Below are 19,318 nucleotides of genomic sequence, written 5' to 3'. Positions count from 1 at the left end.
CAGACTTTCTAAATTACACATTTATGTTACATTTATGTCTGTGATACATGGTGAGTTTTACATAGTATGTCTTTAAAAGTATAGAAAGTATAATTAAATCATTTGATCATAAACATTTGTTCCTTCTAAACCTTTAAATTTGATTGTGTACTTTTTTTCTTTGAATATAATCCCTAGTCTGTTTCCCTCATATATTTCTTTTTTTTTTTTTTTTAAGTTTACTTATTTATTTTGAGAGAGAGAGAATCCCAAGCAGGCTCCAGACTAACATTGTTAGTGTGGAGCCCGACACGGGGCTCAATCCCATGAACTCCAAGATAATGATCTGAACCAAAATCAAAAGCCAGACATTTAACCTACTGAGCCATCCAAGCACCCCTACCTCATATATTTCTAAAAATTAGATTGGAATACATTTATTTTCATAGGTGTAGCTGAATGTTAATGAGTGGAAGAGGAAAGTGTTCAATCTGGAAAATATTTTTGTGAAAATTAACATCTCTGTGAACCATAGATCCAGCTAATTTTTTTGCCTCAAAACTAGTAGAGTACCCTTCATGCTAGCTCTAAAATCACTTTCTTTTGCCCTTCTGCTTTTCTCTTCACTTTAGTCACAACAGATATAGTGGTGCTAGTCACAATTACTTTCCCCTTCATTCTTCTTCCAGCTCTCTCCACTACTATATATATCTACCCTCTTTGAAGCCCACAGCCAGCAATAACAGAGAGGTATATATTTGTGGTAATTGTCTGTATGTCAAGAACTGTACAGGGTCTGTGGTCTTACCCAACTTGCAAGCTAATAAGCCAGCCTGTTATTGTTTCTTGGATGCTGGTAGAAGGTATGAAACTCCTGGGTCAGAGACAAAATACTTTTTTGGTAACCACAAGCAACAATGGCATGGTATTGGGACAAGTTCCACACATCTTCTAAGTCTCCTGAAGATGACACATGTGGCCTAGTGGATTCCTGCACATGCAGTGGGTTGTAGTACCAGAGAGAAATACCATGAGAAGAAGAGGAACCTTCATGGCAGCCTGTAAGAAAACCTGCTTTTTATTTGGAGAAAGAGTTTCCCTCATCCCTCAAGCTTGCTCATCACAAACATAGCCTTGAGAACTGGCCCATATAAAAAGCAGTCAGGGCCTTTCATTTCTGGGGTACCCAGGAAGAATATGTAGGATGTGTAGGGCCCATGGTAAATTGCTTCTCCCAGCACTATATACTTTAGGCAACCTCCCTTTTCTCTCAAGTACTAGCAGTGTTAAGATTGCATACCAGTCCTCTGTTTCCAAGGTGATGTCTTTTTAACAGTTTTTCACATTGGGTGGTACTATCCTTCTTATAATCCTTTAAATATATATACATATATATATGTATATATATATATATATATATACATATATATATATACACACACACATACACATATATGTGTGTGTGTGTATATATGTATATATATATAATGTATGTGTATATTGTATATATGTATATATGCATATATTGTATATATGTATATATAATGTATATGTATATATAATACATTGTATATATATTGTCTAGATTTTCACTTTAAATAACTTTTTTAAAAGCATGTATCAAGGGTTTCAGATATACAAAACTTAGTCATCTATAATTCCTAAGTTATCTTTGAACCATCATCTGAATGACAGTGAACTAAGTTATTAGATCATGAATATTACAAGTGTTTTAAGTGAGGGGAAATACAGTAATGTGTTAATCCTAAACCCAGAGAAAAATTATGTAAAGAAATGATTCTTAATCTTTTTTGGGTCAAGAATATCTCCCTCTGGAAAAGAGGTAGATGAAAACTGATAAATATTTTGTCTACAGCTTCTGGGTGCCTAGACCCCCTGAAGCCTATCTAGAATAAAATTCTTGTGGCTCAATAGTTACCAGGTGGTTTGAAGGGTATTTAAACAAACATCTTAAATAATTTGGAATTGCCTTTTCTTTTTTCTATAACACAGAGATGGCCATCCAGTGATCCCCAGTTCCAAGAGGCACACTCTTGCAAACCCACAGTCAACCAAAGCCAACGGTAAGGATACATTCATTTTGTGACACAAGTAGTTATGCAGAGATAACTATTTTTTTTTTCCCAAAAGCAAAATTGGAGACTATCACTACAGTATTTTTATCACCCTTCCAGAGTGCTTTTCAGGATCTCTCTAAGTGCAAAAAATCACATTTAAATAAAAGCATCTCTAAAATTCAGTGCGTAATAGGAAATAGTTGAGCAGCATGGACCATGGGATTTACAGCCAGATAGACCTGAGTTTATAAGTTCTGTGTGCCCTTAGGAAGTTACTTGATCTGTATCCAAGCTTCTATTTCCTATTAGTAAAATAAAAATGTTAGTACTATCTATCTTATAAGGTTATAATGAAGCATAAATACAATAATAATATGTGAAATGCTTATCATAATGATTGTCACATAGTAATTTATTCAGTTATTGAATCTCTTCTCTGTGCCAGGCATTGGTCTGGGCATTGGGAGCATGGTAATGAATACACAAAGTATCTGTCTTACATTCTAGCATAATAAAAGAAATTGTAGTATTAGTGGTCGCGACCCCTGCTAACATAAATTTAATGCTTATTCTTCAGAATAAGCATTCTTCTAAGTGCATGAGTCCTCAAAACAACCCTGTGAGAATAGTGTTACTATTATCCTCCGTTTATAGAAGGAGAAACTGAGACACAGAGAAGTTTGATAACTTACCCAAACTCACAGAGTTAATAAATGGGAGAGCCAGAATTTAAACCTGGGGTTTCTGATTCCATGCTCTCCTTCACATAATCGGGCTCAGTAAACATAGCTTCTGATGCCCATGATAAGAATGATAGACGTGGGAATGTGGTTGAAATTAATGTATTTGAAATGTGAATTCAGTACTTCATACATAACTAAACTTTTAGGTTATCAGGCAGTAACATCTACCAAAAGAATGTCACTACTACAGTTGTAGTTTATCTTCAAAACACTAAAGTACATTTGTTCCCCTCCTCGCCAGTTTTCTTGAATGCCTTAGGGATCTCACCTTCTCTATAATAGTTCCAGTTCACGTTAGAGAGGGACTATCTCACAGAACAGTCAGGAGAGCATTTTTCTAGTGACTTACGGGTAGTTACTTGTTGCCTGTTTGTAGTTTCAGAGCTAAAGAGAGCTAAGCCCTGCCCACCTTGTAGAAACTGCGTAGTGAACTGTCTTTATGGGGTTCTCTCACTTGACTCCCTTAGAACTGATCCTTTATGAGTTCTGAAAATCAGTATCAATAATAGGAACTCTCTTATAGTGATGGGAATATAAAATGGTACAACCATTTTATAAAACAGACAATTTCTTTTAAAAGTTCAGCATGTGCCTCCCATATGATCCAGCCATTCCACTCCTTTTTGTTTACCCAAGAGAAAAGAAAGCATATATCCGTACACAAAAACCTGTACATGAATGTTTTAGCAGCTTCCTTTGTGAAAGCCAAAATCAAAAACCACTCAAATGTCCAAAAACTGCTGAATGAAGAAACCAATTGCAAAATACCCAAACAACAGTACTATTCAGTAATAAAAATGGTCTGGTACTCATAGCAACCTAATCAAAATAACCAAAATAACCCCTCCAAATAAGACAGCTGAGTGAAAGAAGTCAGACAGAAAAGAGTTTATACTGTATTATTCCATTTATTCAAAATTAAAGAAGATGGAAATCATAGTGACCGAAAGTAGATTAGTGGTTGCTTAGAGACAAGGTGAAGGGCAATTAGGGGAACAGGAGGGAGACAGTACAAATAATAAGCTATGATGTTCTGAACTATTCCAATATGACTTTTTGAACTAGTAGTTTATTACTGGTATGCTTTTTCAGTACTTTTCTTGGAAGGTTGATAATGTTTTATACCTCCTGGAAATAATATTAAAAAACATTCTTGACTCTTTGTAATAACATCATCCACATAATTACAGAAATTCATGTCTAAAAATTTCATGTCAACCTTCATCTTTCTAGGTGGAATTATTTTTAGGTCATTTTCAAATAGAAGTCCTTGAGTACACAGATCGGTACATTTTTTTTCTTTTCTGTTCTTTTCTTTTTTAACTTTTCCAAACTCTGCTATATGTTTCAAAGTCTCTTAAAAATATAATTTGATGAATCAAATTATTTTTAAATATGATTTTTAACTGTAATATGTATTACATTTTTAATGTAATATGTATTGAATCTTTGTACTGGTGGCTAAGAGTTAAAAGTAACATTTGGTTTAGACATATGTTAAAAGTTCTGTTTAGTTGTATCCATAACTTACTTTACTGTGTTAAATTGATAGCCGTTATGAAATGATATGAATGGCGCACTATCTTTCCTTAAATAGTGAAGTTAGTGTAGATCAGCACCTGTGATGCCTCTCCCATTCAGTTGAGAGAATTTACATTCAGTGTCTGATACTAGAACCATCCAGACCGAACTGAGCTTTTGTGCAGACTATAGTATTTTCTTTTAAGAAATTAGCTTTTTCCTTGGGATAAACCCTTTTCTAATAATATTTGATTTTGTGTAGCTGGTTTTAAATCATTTTGCAATATGACCTCTTTTAGTGCACTAATGAAAATAAGAACGTGCACAGAAATGTGGGTTTTCTTTCACTGTTTTGATGTCCCTATTGTGGTTCCAGCTGGCTCTTCTCTTACTCTCTGTGTTGTTCCTTTCAGGTCACCACACTGTGGAGCCTTGCCACAAGCCTGCCCTCACTCCTAGTAATTCATCCTCCAAGGTAAGGCAAAGGCTACCTTCTTCCTATCATACCGCCTTAGCTAAATAACCAGCTTGTTTGTGTCTTGAACCAAACTGATTTCGCATTTAAATATTTGCCTTTTTTAGAAACATGTACTGATGTAAGGAATATATTTTAGGGAACTAAATAGACCTTGCTGAATAAAGCACACAATGTAAAGGTCCTACATGAGCAACCCTACATCATTTGGCACATATTCAGCTCTTATATAAGCTAATCTCTTAAATGGATAGCTTCAATACTTAGATCTTTTTATGAAAGTTCACAGTTCTTTTGGTTGTGTGTTAGATACCCAGAAGAGAAGAACATACATAATTAAGAGTAGAATTGGTCCTTTGAGTTAATATTGGTCAACAGTGACCCTCAAATGACAATCCTCTACTGCTAGTAAGGAAAAACAGTACTGAAAAAAGAAATAGACATACTTGCTTTTAGAAGGACATGGAAAATGCTTTACCTCATAATAAAATGTAAGAACCTAAATCATTTAGATTAACAAAGAAAAATCTGGAGGTGAATTAGCAAAGCTACTTTAATACATAGCTGAATTCCACTTCAAGCTTTCTCTTTAAGGCTATGTGTATGCCCATTCGTTTGGCTAACATTTCTTTTTATGATTTTCTTTTGGCATGTAATGAACATTCTAAAACGATCCCAGCTGGATGTCCACTTTGTGGAATTGTTTAATCCCACACACATCCCATACAGTCTGAGCCCCACTGTTTGAATGCCTTTCCACATAAGCTCCAGAGCTGAGGCATTGCTCTCCTAGTAATCTAAAAATCCTGTCATCTCAGCAAAATCTGGACAAAAGCTGGATTTAGCATAGAAGGAAAATTTAGTGACCAGAAGGCCAAAATTCCATGCCTTTCATCTCACTGGTCCAGCAAGTCTTTAAAAGATATTGCAATAGAAGAATTATTAGGCAGAAATGATTGGGGCACAGAAATAAAAATGCCTTGGTCTTGGTATGTTTGTGGATTGAGAGAAAGCAAGACCCACTATTCCCTGTTTATTCATAAGGTCTACAGTTACACAGAGCTGGAACACCTGGATTTTCATGTATTTCTAGTGTTAGTCATGTTGTATGGTGCTTATTTTCTTTTTAAATATCAGCATGTTGTTGAAAGGGAGAAGGGGAGAATTTCTTTTTAAGTTAACATAAAACACTCAGAAGCTAGGACCTTGGTTATTCATGGTTGCAAACATTTTTTGTTGGAGTTAAAGTCTTTCAGGAAGTCTCTCAAGCAATACTCTGTCCTTGATGCTAATGTCTGTGCTATGAATTTCTCATGAAGATTGGAGTTTCACAATCCAGTAAAATTGGACATTGTGTAACCACTATTTATGAAGAAATAATTCTATTGCGTCTATCATTTCTACTTTTTATCTTGATAAAAAGAGTAAAATCTTTGGAGCAAACCACCTTTTATTTGTATAAAATTATTTCATTTTATCCTAACCATTTAATTTTGCATTTTTACCCAAATCATTTTTCTTTCAATAGGCCATGTACCATGAAGTGTTCACAATTTACCATTGAGTTAGAAAGTTAAATTCTGTTCAATAAGTAATTTGTAGTTATGAATCCATTGTTATTCTTTTTAAATTGAGATGAGATTTAGACCAGACTTAAAAATCTTTATATCCAACAGTTGACCAGGATGTGAAACTAGAGTTTATGTCCAAGTCACAGCTTCACAAATACTTAAAAGATTTTTTCCCTTTCCCCCAACTTATTAGTTTAGTAATCCTATAAAACTTTTAGAAAAGATTTAAAGGAAGACAAGTCTCATAAAATATGCCTCAAAAAAGAGATTTCTGCACTCAAATAAGCTTAGGAAATACTACATAATAGACTCTTGGCAACTCAAAATTTATATTAGTAAACACTGTGAGAATTCTTAGAATAGAAATACTGATTTGATGTTGTATTATCTGCTGTTTCCAGAGGTTTTTGGCGATGGAAAGTCCCATTCTCTCTGTACATTCCATTGTGCTGATGTTTCCTAGAAACATTCATCTATCATGGAGAGATATCAAATGGATTATGTACAAAGAAAGAGGGAGAGAAGGACACAGATGGGGCAATCTACAGTCCCTCCCTAATCCTGGAAGTTAGCAAAATAGTAAACTAATGATTTGCTCTGGTTTCATACTTTAGGTTAATGGGGAAGAAATAATTGAAGTTTTGTGCCCTGAAGGAAAATGCTCTACTTATCAGATGAAGGGATCAGCAGACTTGATTCTCTCCAAAGGTAGTTTTTCCAAATCAGTCATCCAATTACTCTAAATGTCCTAATAGTTCAGGTAATAAAGAAATATTAGGTATTGGGCTTACATGTTTCTATAGTGTAACAAGAAAAGATTGTTGTTCAAAGAAATAAAAGAACAATGTAAAATTAATTATTGTTCATTGCATTACTGTACAAATGTGCCTGTATCCTAATATTAAAAATATTTTTAGATGATTAAAAAGATAGCTGGTTTTGTTTGATAGTGTTTCTCACATTCCTTGGAAGCAGCCATTCACAGGTAACCTAATTAGAAAATTTTTCTTGGACATGTATGGGCTACCCTATTACATCCTTAATTTTTGTAACCTAACTTCTTGAGTTTCTTTCATGAATTAGTAATTTGGAATCAATTTAGGAAAATAAGCATTAAATTCTTCATGTCTCATGGAAAGATTCATTCACAGACATAGATTTTGGTTTGTTCTTTTTAAGCTACATTTGTGTGATCTTCTGTCACAGCAGCCAGAGGAGTGCTAGAACTAGAAAGGGCTGGTTTGCATGGGTCTAACCGCTTTTCCAATCATGGCTGCCTTTCGAAGCAGATGCTTGAAATTTGAAAGACCTGATGTAGCGTCTCTTTCTCCAATCAATATTTTTAAAGTAAAATCTCATGTAAAATTACTGTTTTTCAAGAATCTAATGTACAAGAAGATGATATTTATGATGATCCTCAAGAAGCTGAAGTTATTCAGTCTCTGCTGGATGTCGTGGATGAGGAAGCCCAGAATCTTTTAAACCAAAATAATGCAGCAGGAGATGTCAGTGTTCCAGGTAGATGAACCAGAATGAATAAGTTGGTACACTAAGGAGTGCAAGAAGGAGGCCTCTAGGAAGCATTTTAATTTCTCTTGGCCCACTTATTTCTTCCCCAGGTTCGTTGAAAACCAATGGGAAGTTATCTGAAGGGAGAGCAGAAGATACAGTCTGTGATGGTTCACCTTTACCTGAAGACTTTACAGAGGTAAGGATAAGAGCTAGATAAACACTATAGGATGTTATGTCTTGTTAGAATTATGTATCTTCTTACATAAAGTTTGCTTTCTCTGCTGAGGCCTTATCTCTGCCTCCACCAACCCCACCATTTCTGATTTTCCAACACCGCTCATCCCCTGCCCCAACTCTGGCATTTGCAGGTTTATGTTTACTTGTCTGGTTCCTGTAGACATTTGACTTTGCAGCCTATCCTAGTGTGCTAGGGCTGCCACAACAAAATACCACAAACTGGAAGACTTAAGAAACAGAAATTTATTTTCTCACAATTCTAGAGGCTGGAAGTCCCAAGGTGCCAGCAGAGTTGGTTTCTGGTGAGACCTCTGTCCTCCACTTGCAGATGACCACCTTTTCACTGTGTCCTCACATGCCCATTCGTCTGTCTCACCAGGGAAGAGACCCCTGGTGTCTCTTCCTTTTCTTATAAGGACACCAATCCTATTGGATTAGAGCCCCATCCTTATGACCTTATTTAGCCTTAATTACCTCCATAAAAACTGTCTCCAAGCAGTCATTTTGGGATTAGGGCTTCAACCTGTGAATCTTGCAAGGGACACAATTCAGTCTATAACACAATAATCTATGCTTTAACAAGTTATAAAATATAATTAAAATTTCATTCGCAATAGTTAAATAAAAGTATAGGCATAAATTCAACCCAAATGTACAAAACCTATATTATGAAAACTTTAAAACTCTACAAAGAAGCAGAAGAAATATTAAAGAGAAACATTTCTCATTCCTTGCTAGAAAAACCCAAAATTTAACTTCTCCCTAGATTTACCCATAAATTAATATGGTCCCATAAAATATTTCAACTTTTTTTTAATGTTGATTTATCTTGAGGAGGGGAGTATGAATGGGTAAGGTTAATAATGATGGGTAATGGGGCAGATAAAGAATGGGTAAGGGGCAGAGAGAGGGGGAAAAGAAAGAATCCCAAGCAGTCTCACTCTGTCAGTGCAGAGCCCAACGCAGGGCTCAATCCCATGAACCATGACATCCTGATGCTGAGCCTAAATCAAGAGTCCAACACAACTATCTGAGCCACCTAGGAGCCCCTTCAACTTTTTTTTAATGAGAGGCAGACTAGCTTGGTAAAATGATTTTAAAGTTCACTTGGAAGAAATTAGGATGTAAAACTGTTCAGGACAAATCTAAAAATTAAGGTTATGGAGGGAGAATATTCCTACCAATTATTAGTAAATATCATGTAAGTTGTTCTACCACCAAAGTGTAGATAGATCCCACAAATATACACGTTGAGAATTCAAGATGTTAAAGACCAAACATTTTGGGACAGTCCATCCTTTAAATTTAATAAATTGACGCTTGAATATATGGGACATCTGCTTCAGAAGAGATTTTGACTAATAGTAAACAAAACAAAGAAAGTGAAAAAACAAATTCAGGAAAGGAGAAAACAAAGTACTGAGATAAAAACATGAAGAGGTTATATTTGTATCAAACTCTAAATGTGTTAAAATCACTATGGAAATTATATTCATAAGCAGACAAATTCAAAAAAGACAAATATGACTAATCTCCGTAGCTGAAAGGAAGACTAAGCCAGTATTCTGGAAACATTTTCTGTTCATTTTATATTTCTAGAATGTTGCCTACATCTGAGTAGTTTTAAGAGTCACCTAGAATTTCTGAAAATACTTAGTTTTTCATAAGTATGCTTCTTTGGGACCACCCTAAACAAATTGTAGATTATTTATTGAACTGGCTCATAATAGTGTGTTCTACAACCCTGGAAGTTGTTTTGTTTTTGTTTCTTTAACTTTTATTATTGAAGTGTAGTTGAAATACAATGCTCTATTATTTTCAGTTATGCAACATAGTGATTTAACAATTCTATACATTATGCAATGCTTACCACAGTAAGTGTAGCTAATCACCTGTCATCCTTCAAAGTTATTACAATGTTATTGATTCTCTTTCCTGTGCTATACTTTTCATTTGGTGACATTTTATAATTAATTAATTTATTTTAGGTAGCTCCATGCCCAGAATGGGGTTTGAATTCACGACCCCAAGATCAAGAGTCACATGCTCCACCAACTGAGCCAGTCAGGTGTCCCATGACATTTATTTTATAAAGTTTGTATCTCTTAATCCCCTTCACTTATTTCACCTATCCCCTCAGCCCTGCCCCCTCTGCCAACCACCAGTTTGTTCTCTGTATTTATGAGTCTGTTTCTGTATTTTGTTTGTCTATTTATTTTTTAGATTCCACATCTAAATGAAATCATATGGTATTTGTCTTTCTCTGACCTACTTCACTTAGCATGATATCCTCCAGGTCCATCCATGTTGTCACAAACGGCAAGATCTCATTCTTTTTTATGGCTGAGTGATATTCCATTATGTATATATACCATATCTTCTTTATTTATCTATTGTTAGGCACTTAAATTGGTTCCATATCTTGGCTGATGTAAGTAATGGCTGCAGTAGGGGTGCTTGTCTGGCTCAGTTGGTAGAACACGCAAGTCTTGATCTCAGGGTCATGAGTTCAAGCCCCACATTGGATGCAGAAATTACCAAAAAAAAAAAAAAAATGCTTCAATAAACATTGAATTTGTGTTTTCATTTTCTTTGTGTAAATACCCGATAGGGAAATTACTTGGATTGTATGTACAACCCTGAAAGTTTTAGGGTTTTAACCCTGAAGGTTTTCTGATGAGTCAAAAGTTAAGCTACTTTTGATATTATAAATGATATTATGATATTATAAATAGTATAGTATCACACACGGTCATTTGTCACTGTCTTGTAACTTGTCACTCTATACTTAACTACCTCTTAATGAAGTACTTCAGGCCAATGTCTGAGCTTTATTTATGAATGAAGGAATGAATGCCAGTCATATACATAGTGTAAATCATCATCTAAAGTTTCAAAACTATTCACTTAGCTATTGCTGAACTCGTTTGACCCTGATTAAGCTGGGGATAACAAGGTAAGAAGGTATATCAGGGTTTCTGTCCTCAATTTGCTTGTATAGTCTAGTAGTCAATTTGGGAGCTGTACAATGTAAATAAGTAAGTACAATTTTTAAAACTATAGTAAAAACATGTCCTGATAAATGTTTATATGGAATTCAGAGAATGTTACAAAGAATTGTGGAATAATAGGGACTATACAGGAGTAGATGGGTATGGTTATTAAGGCTTCCGAGAGAATTAGCATTTTATTTATTTATTTTTTAATGTTTATTATTGAGAGAGAGAGACAGAGCACAAGTGGAGGAGGGACAGGCTCCAGGCTCTGAGCTGTCAGCACAGAGCCTGATGCGGGGCTCGAACCCACAGACCGTGAGATCATGACCTGAGCCAAAGTTTTAGCATTTTGAAGGTATTTGGTAGGTGAGATGCAATAGGAAAGAGCATTCCATACTGAGGAACTGCTTAGCAAGGACATGAAGGTCTGGATCAGCCTGGGACATTCAGGGCACTAAATCATCGCAAGTAGGGTGTCATGTGGTATCTCGAAAGCTAAGACTGAAGAGATAGGGAGGGGTGAGTTGAACAAGTGACTTAGATGTCATGGCAAGGAATTTGGTCTTTCTACACCTCTGGACAGGCAACTTTCCTGAGAGAGATAGAAACATGTCCCCCATTAGCTCAAAACATCTAAGATGGAGAGAAGAAAGGCATGGCCTCCTAAGACATGACATCATTGTGCTGAAATACATCAGCACACTTCCTATGTTGTTTCTAATACTGGTTATTAATCAGAAAACAATAGAAACTTTCAGTGGCTTTCCATCACCTATAAGATAATCATGCTTGACTGACTGTAGGATCCTGGCTTTATGGGCATTCGACTGATGTAGTCACAGAGCCCTATGCTTAGAAGAGCTCCTCATGTGCTGTGCCATCATCTTGAAATTCTCAAATTTTTAACAAGATATCCCATATTTCCATTTGACAATGGGCACCGCAAATGATACAGTTTGGTCTTGGACCCAGGAGATATCTCTACTCTTCAAGTTGCTGGATCTGGATTCTTTGAGCAATAGGATAACAAACCAACCTTCAGATGGGCTGGCCTTGGTAAAATCTAAGTCTTTTCCTTGAGGCAGTGCTGCAGCTGCCTTCTCTTCCAAGGAGCCTACAATCCAGAATGAGAAGAGAGACCGCAGGCCATCTCCTTAACCCAAACCTACCCCATACACAGGTGAACTTTGCAAAATAGTGGGAAATTTTTCTTTAAGTTTTCAAATTCCAGTTAGTTAACATACAGTGTAACATTAGTTTCAGGTGTATAGTTTAGAGCACTTCCATACAGTGCTCATCATGACACATGTGCCCCTTAATCCCCATCACCTATTTAACCCATTCTTCCACCCGCCTCTCCTCTGTGGTAAACCATAGAATTTCTTCTCTATAGTTAAGAGTCTGTTTCTTAGTTTGCCTCTCTGGTTTTTTCCCCATGATTGTTTGTTTTGTTTCTTAAATTCCACATATGAGTAAAATCGTATGGTATTTGTCTTTAACTTATTTCACTTGGCCTAATACTCTGTAGCTCTGTCCACATCCTTGTAAATGGCAACATTTCATCCTTTTCATGGCTGAGTAATATTCCAGAGTGTGTGTGTGTGTGTGTGTGTGTGTGTGTGTGTACACATACATATGTTCTTTATCCATTTATCAGTCAGTGGACATTTGGGCTCTTTTCATAATTTGGCTATTGTAGATAATGCTGCTATAAACATGGGGGTGCTTGTGTCCCATCAAATTAGTATTTGTATGTCTTAGGGTTTAATTACCCAGTAGTGCAATTGCTGGATCATAGAATAGTTCTATTTTTAACTTTCTGAGGAACCTCCATACTCTTTTCCAGAGTGGCTGCACCAGTTACATTCCCACCAACAGTGCCAAAGGGTTCCCCTTTCTCCACATCCTCAACAACATCTGTTGTTTCTTGTATTTTTCATTTTAGCCATTCTGACAGGAATAGTGGAAAATTGATGTTGTTGTAGTATCACTATATTTTATTTCCAATTGGGCTTTATCTCACCATTTTCATATTAATAACATTTGACTCTTATAAAAGGCTTTATACTTTTCAAAAGTATCACACTCATGGTAGATTCTTAGACCACTTTTATGATGGGAAATACAAAATCCAAATGACTTTACTTGGAAAAAAATCAACCCAGACTAAAATTATCAACTTGCAGAAACAGGTAACATCTAAGAAGCTTCCTTTTAGTTATCCGTGGATAAAAACAAGCTACATTTTTTTCTTCCTCCATAGAAATTCTGCATTTTCCTCAAATAAACTGAAGTTCATATCAGAATAACTTAATTATAAATACTTCTTAAGTCTAAAGGTCTATAACTGAAAGATCATATTAAAGATTATTTATATCTTGGGGCACCTGGGTGGCTCAGTCGGTTGGGCGTCTGACTTTAGCTCAGGTTATGGTCTCACGGTTCGTGGTTTCAAGCCCCATGTCAAGCTGTGTGCTGACAGCATGGAGCCTGGCGCCTACTTAGGTTTCTGTGACTCCCTCTCTCTCTGCCCCTTCCCCGCTCATGTTCTGTCTCTCTCTGTCTCTCAAAAATGAATACACATTTTTAAAAAAAGATTTTTTATATCTTTATTAAAGAAGTGAGACAACCTTCTGTGGCTCAGGCATAATAAGCACGTGTAGGCACATAGTGGTAACCAGACGTGGTTCCTGCACTTGTGGAGCTTATAGTCTAATGAGGAGGACAAGAGAATGATCAAATAAACACCCAAGTAAACATGAAATTACAAGTTGTGATAAGGTCTATGAAGTTTAAAAAGAAAAGAAGTGGTGCCTGGGTGGCTCAGTTGGTTTGACGTCCGACTCTTGATTTCAGCTCAGGTCATGATCCCAGGGTCATGGGATTGAGCCCCACATCGGGCTCCATACTGAGCATGCAGCCTGCTTGGGATTCTTTCTCTCTCTCTCCCTCTGCCTCTCTCCCCACTCGTGCTCATGCTCTCTCTCTCTCTAAGAGAAAAAGAAAAAAAGTGCTACAAATAAAAGCAAATGGATTATGGAGATAAACAGAGGCCAGATAATTCAGGGTCTTGAAACGAAAGGACTATCCCATTTGTTAAGATAATTTGTCCTAATAAAGATTGGAATGTAATCATCTTAATCATCTAAGAATGAAACTTGTCATCTTCTGATTGTAGCAAACTGCACTTGCAGTATTTGGGTCTCTGAGACACCATACTCAGGTAAAGTATGAGCTGATTGGTCTATGTTCTCCACAGAAGGACCCATCACTTTAATAATAAAAGGGCAAGATAAGTTAACACACTGAAAATTACTAAGATTTTTCTGGAGAGCCCATTTTCAGATTTTAAAATTGAAGTAGTATAAGAATATGCATGTCTAATCATACTTCAGCTATACATCTTGTCTTCTCCTTACCTCTGTACCATTAATATCCCTTATGAGAAATGAAAAGCCAGTCAGTAAGTGGGACCAGCAAAACTCTTGGGCCACTGAAGGTGCCTTAGCCACAGTTTGACATTAATTGAATGTCATACGTGTGTTTGTTATATGAGGATGGACATGACAGAAAATATAGGAAATAAGTAACAGAAACAAATTGAACACTGAGATTGTTTGATTTTTTTTTTTACAATGGGCTAATGTAATTTTTATTTCTCTTTATTGTAGTCTATCAAAATGAATGGCTGTGAAGAATATTATGAAGAAAAAGTAAAAAGTGAAAGGTAAGAAAATAATCCCTTAAAGTATATAACAGGGGCACCTGGGTGGCTCCATCAGTTGAGCATCTGACTTTGGCTCAGGTCATGATGTCACAGTTCATGAGTTCGAGCCCCATGTCAGGCTCTGTACTGACAGCTCAGAGCCTGAAGCCTGCTTCAGATTTTGTGTCTCCCTCTCTCTCTCTGCCCCTCCCCCACATGTTCGTTCCCCCTCCTTCTCTCTCTCTCTCTCTCTCAAAAATAAATAAACATTTAAAAAAATTAAAGTGTAAAAATTCCATTGCTTTTTAGAAGTGCTCTGAGGTGGGGGTACCTGACTGACTCAGTTGGTGGAGCATGTGACTATTGATCTCAGGGTCATGAGTTCAAACCCTACCCTGGGTGTAGAGATTACTTAAAAACTAAAATCTTTAAAAAAAAAAAAAAAAAAAAGGTGTTCTGAAGATTTTCATTTAGATGTTGCTTTTGAAATTAATTTATTCTTTTCCAATGAAATGAGAATGTTGACTAAATTATGGACCTATGGCTGAATATTAAGAATGTTTTTAAAATACTGTTATAAGGGTTCAGGTGGCATGTGACAATGTATTTGTTATAACATTCCTCCAAAAAACAGTATCCTTGACCATGGGGAAAAAATGAAAGAAAGTCTAAAAGGGAAAGTGCCAACAATGAGGAAAGTCTAGCAAATATCTGGGCCAGCTGCCAATAATTGTAAAGATACAAGCTCTGCCCTGTTAGGCAAGGGAAGGGGAGGAAGGAGGTCGGGGAAACTAGTATATCTAATTTATTTGAATGCAAGTTAGAAACACTATTAACATGTAACTTTTATCTACATGTTACTAATTCTTGGATACACTTTCTTTTTGATTTTAACATTTCTGAAATCATGAAGGGCCTTACAACCATCAATATAATTTCTTCCTTAATGTGAACAAAATAATAGTGTATCTTACAATGATGAGTGTCAAAGATTCAAAGAATTGTAGTACATAACCTTCAATCTAGCAATTTCATTTCTAAAAAATGGCTCCCACTACCACATGTGTGCAAAGACATTTCTACAAAAATGTAATTGCAACATCATTTATACTTGTAAAAAAATAATTACACAAAATAAATTAGGGTATACGCCTACAAGCACCCATGAAACACTAAAGCAGCTAATCAAAGGAATGATAAAGGAGGGAATGCCTGACGGAAGGATCTCCAAACTATACCCTTGCAAACAAAATATATTTATTACATGACAAAAGTAACCTCATTGATGCAGAACTTGCAAATTAAATGTTAATTGCAACCCATAATTATCTGGAACAGAGGAAAACATTCACCATAAAAGCAACATAATTGCTGCCCCATTATTGACGTTGTGGGACCATTGTACATGTCTTGTTTTAATGGTCTATACTAATGTCAGACAGATGTACTCTGTTTTGTTCCCCCTGAATATCATAAAATGCAAAAATGTGTTCAGCCTTTTACATTATGCTTTTTCATCTCATTGCTAAACTTTTGTCCTGCCTGGATTCTCTTTTCTAGCCATCCACCCTACCAGCAAGATGGCATCTACTGTGTACCCCTAGAATAATGGGAACTTGTACTGTGTTTTATTACATTACCTGAGTGTCCTGATGCAGAAATGTCCCTCCAGCCTCCACTTGTAGCAAAAGACAGATGTGCATCAACAGAGACTTCTATAAATAAATTAAGATACATCCATATGGTACAATAATAGTAGGTAGCTGTTAAAAAGACACAGAGAGCTCTACTGACACAGTTGTAATTGGTTATCTGTGTTGAAGCGGGCAACAAACCACTTTCTCTATCTCCAAGAGACTCCTTCAATCTAACGTCCAAAGACAGGATTTGTTTGAAAATAAATTTTAGACTATATTAAACAATTCTGTACTTCAGTTTAATTTACATCTACCAATAAATCTTAGGACTTGTAGGCTTGGGTTTTTCAAATCAGATCATCTGTTTTTTTGTTTTTTTAATTTTCTTAACATTTACTTATTTTTGAGAGACAGAGAGAGACAGAGCATGAGCAGGGGAGGGGCAGAGAGAGAGGGAGACACAGAATCTGAAGCAGGCTCCAGGCTCTGACCTTTCAACACAGAGCCCGACGTGGGGCTCAAACTCACAAACTGCAAGATCATGACCTGAGCCAAAGTCAGATGCTTAACTGACTGAGCTACCCAGGCTCCCCCAGACGATCTGTTTTTAAATATCTTGATAATTGTACAGGAAATAAGGGGTTCAAGGATATTCTTTTTTGAGAGAGAGAAGAGAGAGAGAGAGAGAGAGCATGCATGCACACATGAATGGGAGAGGGGCAGAAAGAGACAGAGAGAGAGAGAGTGAAAGAGAGAATCCCAAGAAGGCTCCACACTGTCAGCACAGAGCCAGATGCGGGGCTCAATCCCATGAACCATGAGATCATGAGCTGAGCTGAAACCAAGAGTCGGACACCTAACCGACTGAGCCACTTGGGTGTCCCTCAGGGATATAATAGTTAAATGCATTTGGGGGATGAAACTGAAGAAAATATTACAAACGTGTTTTGTTGTCATAGCTTGATTCAAAAGCCACAAGAAAGGAAGACTGATGGTGACAATGAAGTGGCCTGGGCAAGTGATGAATTGCCAATGGAAACAACAAATCTTGAGGATTCCAATAAAGGCAAGAATTTTATAAGACATTTTTTTCATCAAAAGCAATGGATAAAAAAATAAGTGTTTGAAAATCAGTTTTCAGAATACAGATATATGCTATTTCTCTATATGTGTGCATTATTTGGTTCTATACGTTAAATGAAATTACACAGGCAAACATCAGCATTTAGTTCTCTAAATAGGTATTTGCACAGCTGGAGGCTAAAATTCTCAGTGGCTTGAAGTAAAACACACAAATAAATGTGTAAATATGTTAATTGGAAACACAAAGTCACAGTTTTCCCAATCTGGAACGAGAAGTCAAGGAGTACATTTAATTTATAATAAAACAGGTTGAATCGCTCAAAGAGGGAAAATTATTATCCTTGAATCTCAACCTCATTTTTTAAAAGTGAGAGTCAATTGCTGTGTCCTGTTACTGCCTCTGTGACTTTATAACTGAGCCAGTAGAGAAATGAAGCTCTATTCAGTGTTGCATTTCTCTTTTTTTTTTTATAGAAGGCAGTGTTACACTAATGCAACAAAAGACATGGTTTTGTAATTTGAAGTGTTAGTTGTTAAAGGAAATTAAAGTAGTTGAATGAACACCTTTTTGATTTATGTGGACTGTTAGTGTCTGTGATGGTGCTTTTGTCAAATCCCGTATCCCATGCCCATCTCCAGTGTTTGAGCTCCCATTGCCTTTACGCTCAGTTCTGTAAAAGTTTACAACTACTTTCGAGAAGTGAATTCTGTGTTTACAACTAGCCTTCACCCCACCACATGTTCCATTTCTTGAGATATTGTACAGCCTCCTATGCCCTACAGAGCCTGGCATTATTGTTATCTATGTAGTAACTGTCATCAGAATGCTTTAGTTAACTAATTTACAGGTATGTCTGCAAAGTTACACTTATGCAGACTATAGCAAGAACTCCCTCCTACTTTTTTCCAGGATAACAGTTGCTTTCTGAGTAGTTTCCACAGAGCAGGTACTAAATTAGATACATATCTCTTCTAAGACACTGATATCACTTATTTGATAAGCTCCTGAAGACCCCAACATTTCACTTGTATTGATAAAACTGTCAAGTGCCAGAGATACTGGCACTGAGTACCAAGGGAGGGTAGAGAGAGGAGACATCAGTGTTTCTAATGCAATGTCCCATTATGAAGAATTTCTGAAGCATCCCACTTCATCTTTTCCCCATGTGCTTGGAAGCTAATTAAAGTGCAAAGCAGTAAGAGGACTAGATACGTTCTCATCAAGAAAATAGTGCCATCTGAGTCAAGAGAAGCAAAAAAAAAAAAAAAAAAATTCAAACTCTTCTAGAAACTGTAAGTACACAAGAGCCAAGGGCCTTGCCATGGCCAAGATTTTCCTATGTTGATTGTAGGTATCTGCCTACCTGTTCTATTGCCTTATTAATTCTAAAGACTCTTCCTTTGGTAAAAATAGAGGAGGTAAGAACAGGCGCGAATCCGTTCCCTTATTGGCTAAATCAGTTATGTGGGAATTTTTTTTTAAAACATCGACTGCTGTCTTCCTGTTAGATCATCCGTTTCTGACAAATGAGGAGCTTGCTGCAGTCCCCATCGTCAAAGTGCCCCCCTCCGGTAAATACACCGGTACCAAGTTGAAATCAGTCATTCGAATGTTGCGCGGTTTGTTAGATCAAGGGATTCCTTCTAAGGAGCTGGAGGTAAGTGGCTTCTGCCAGTGATTCTTTATCAAAGTTTTATATGCAAGGTTAGGAGAAATTTTGAAAAGGCCCATTACCTCACAACTCTACTTCCAACTACCAGCACCATCCTGTCCTGTCTA

General features: G+C 36.5%; 1 protein-coding gene across 7 annotated transcripts in view; it reads left to right on the top strand.

The window, feature by feature from the left end:
• Window positions 1–19,318, top strand: part of PTPN13 (protein tyrosine phosphatase non-receptor type 13) — a 223,551-nt gene that overhangs the window by 193,124 nt on the left and 11,109 nt on the right. For 6 of the 7 annotated variants that reach the window (XM_027060249.2, XM_027060259.2, XM_027060255.2 and 3 more), the window contains 8 exons: window positions 1,993–2,063; window positions 4,735–4,796; window positions 6,982–7,075; window positions 7,748–7,885; window positions 7,987–8,075; window positions 14,784–14,839; window positions 17,415–17,521; window positions 19,048–19,196. In XM_027060249.2, the coding sequence (XP_026916050.2) occupies window positions 1,993–2,063; window positions 4,735–4,796; window positions 6,982–7,075; window positions 7,748–7,885; window positions 7,987–8,075; window positions 14,784–14,839; window positions 17,415–17,521; window positions 19,048–19,196 (766 nt within the window). The remainder of the gene's footprint in view (window positions 1–1,992; window positions 2,064–4,734; window positions 4,797–6,981; window positions 7,076–7,747; window positions 7,886–7,986; window positions 8,076–14,783; window positions 14,840–17,414; window positions 17,522–19,047; window positions 19,197–19,318) is intronic. The other variant, XM_027060234.2, reaches the window with a different exon arrangement.

The sequence above is a fragment of the Acinonyx jubatus genome, chromosome B1 (assembly GCF_027475565.1).
Source record: "Acinonyx jubatus isolate Ajub_Pintada_27869175 chromosome B1, VMU_Ajub_asm_v1.0, whole genome shotgun sequence".
Taxonomy (NCBI): Eukaryota; Metazoa; Chordata; class Mammalia; order Carnivora; family Felidae; genus Acinonyx; species Acinonyx jubatus.
Note: the sequence above shows the minus strand (reverse complement) of the source record. Positions and strands in the feature narration are given on the sequence as shown.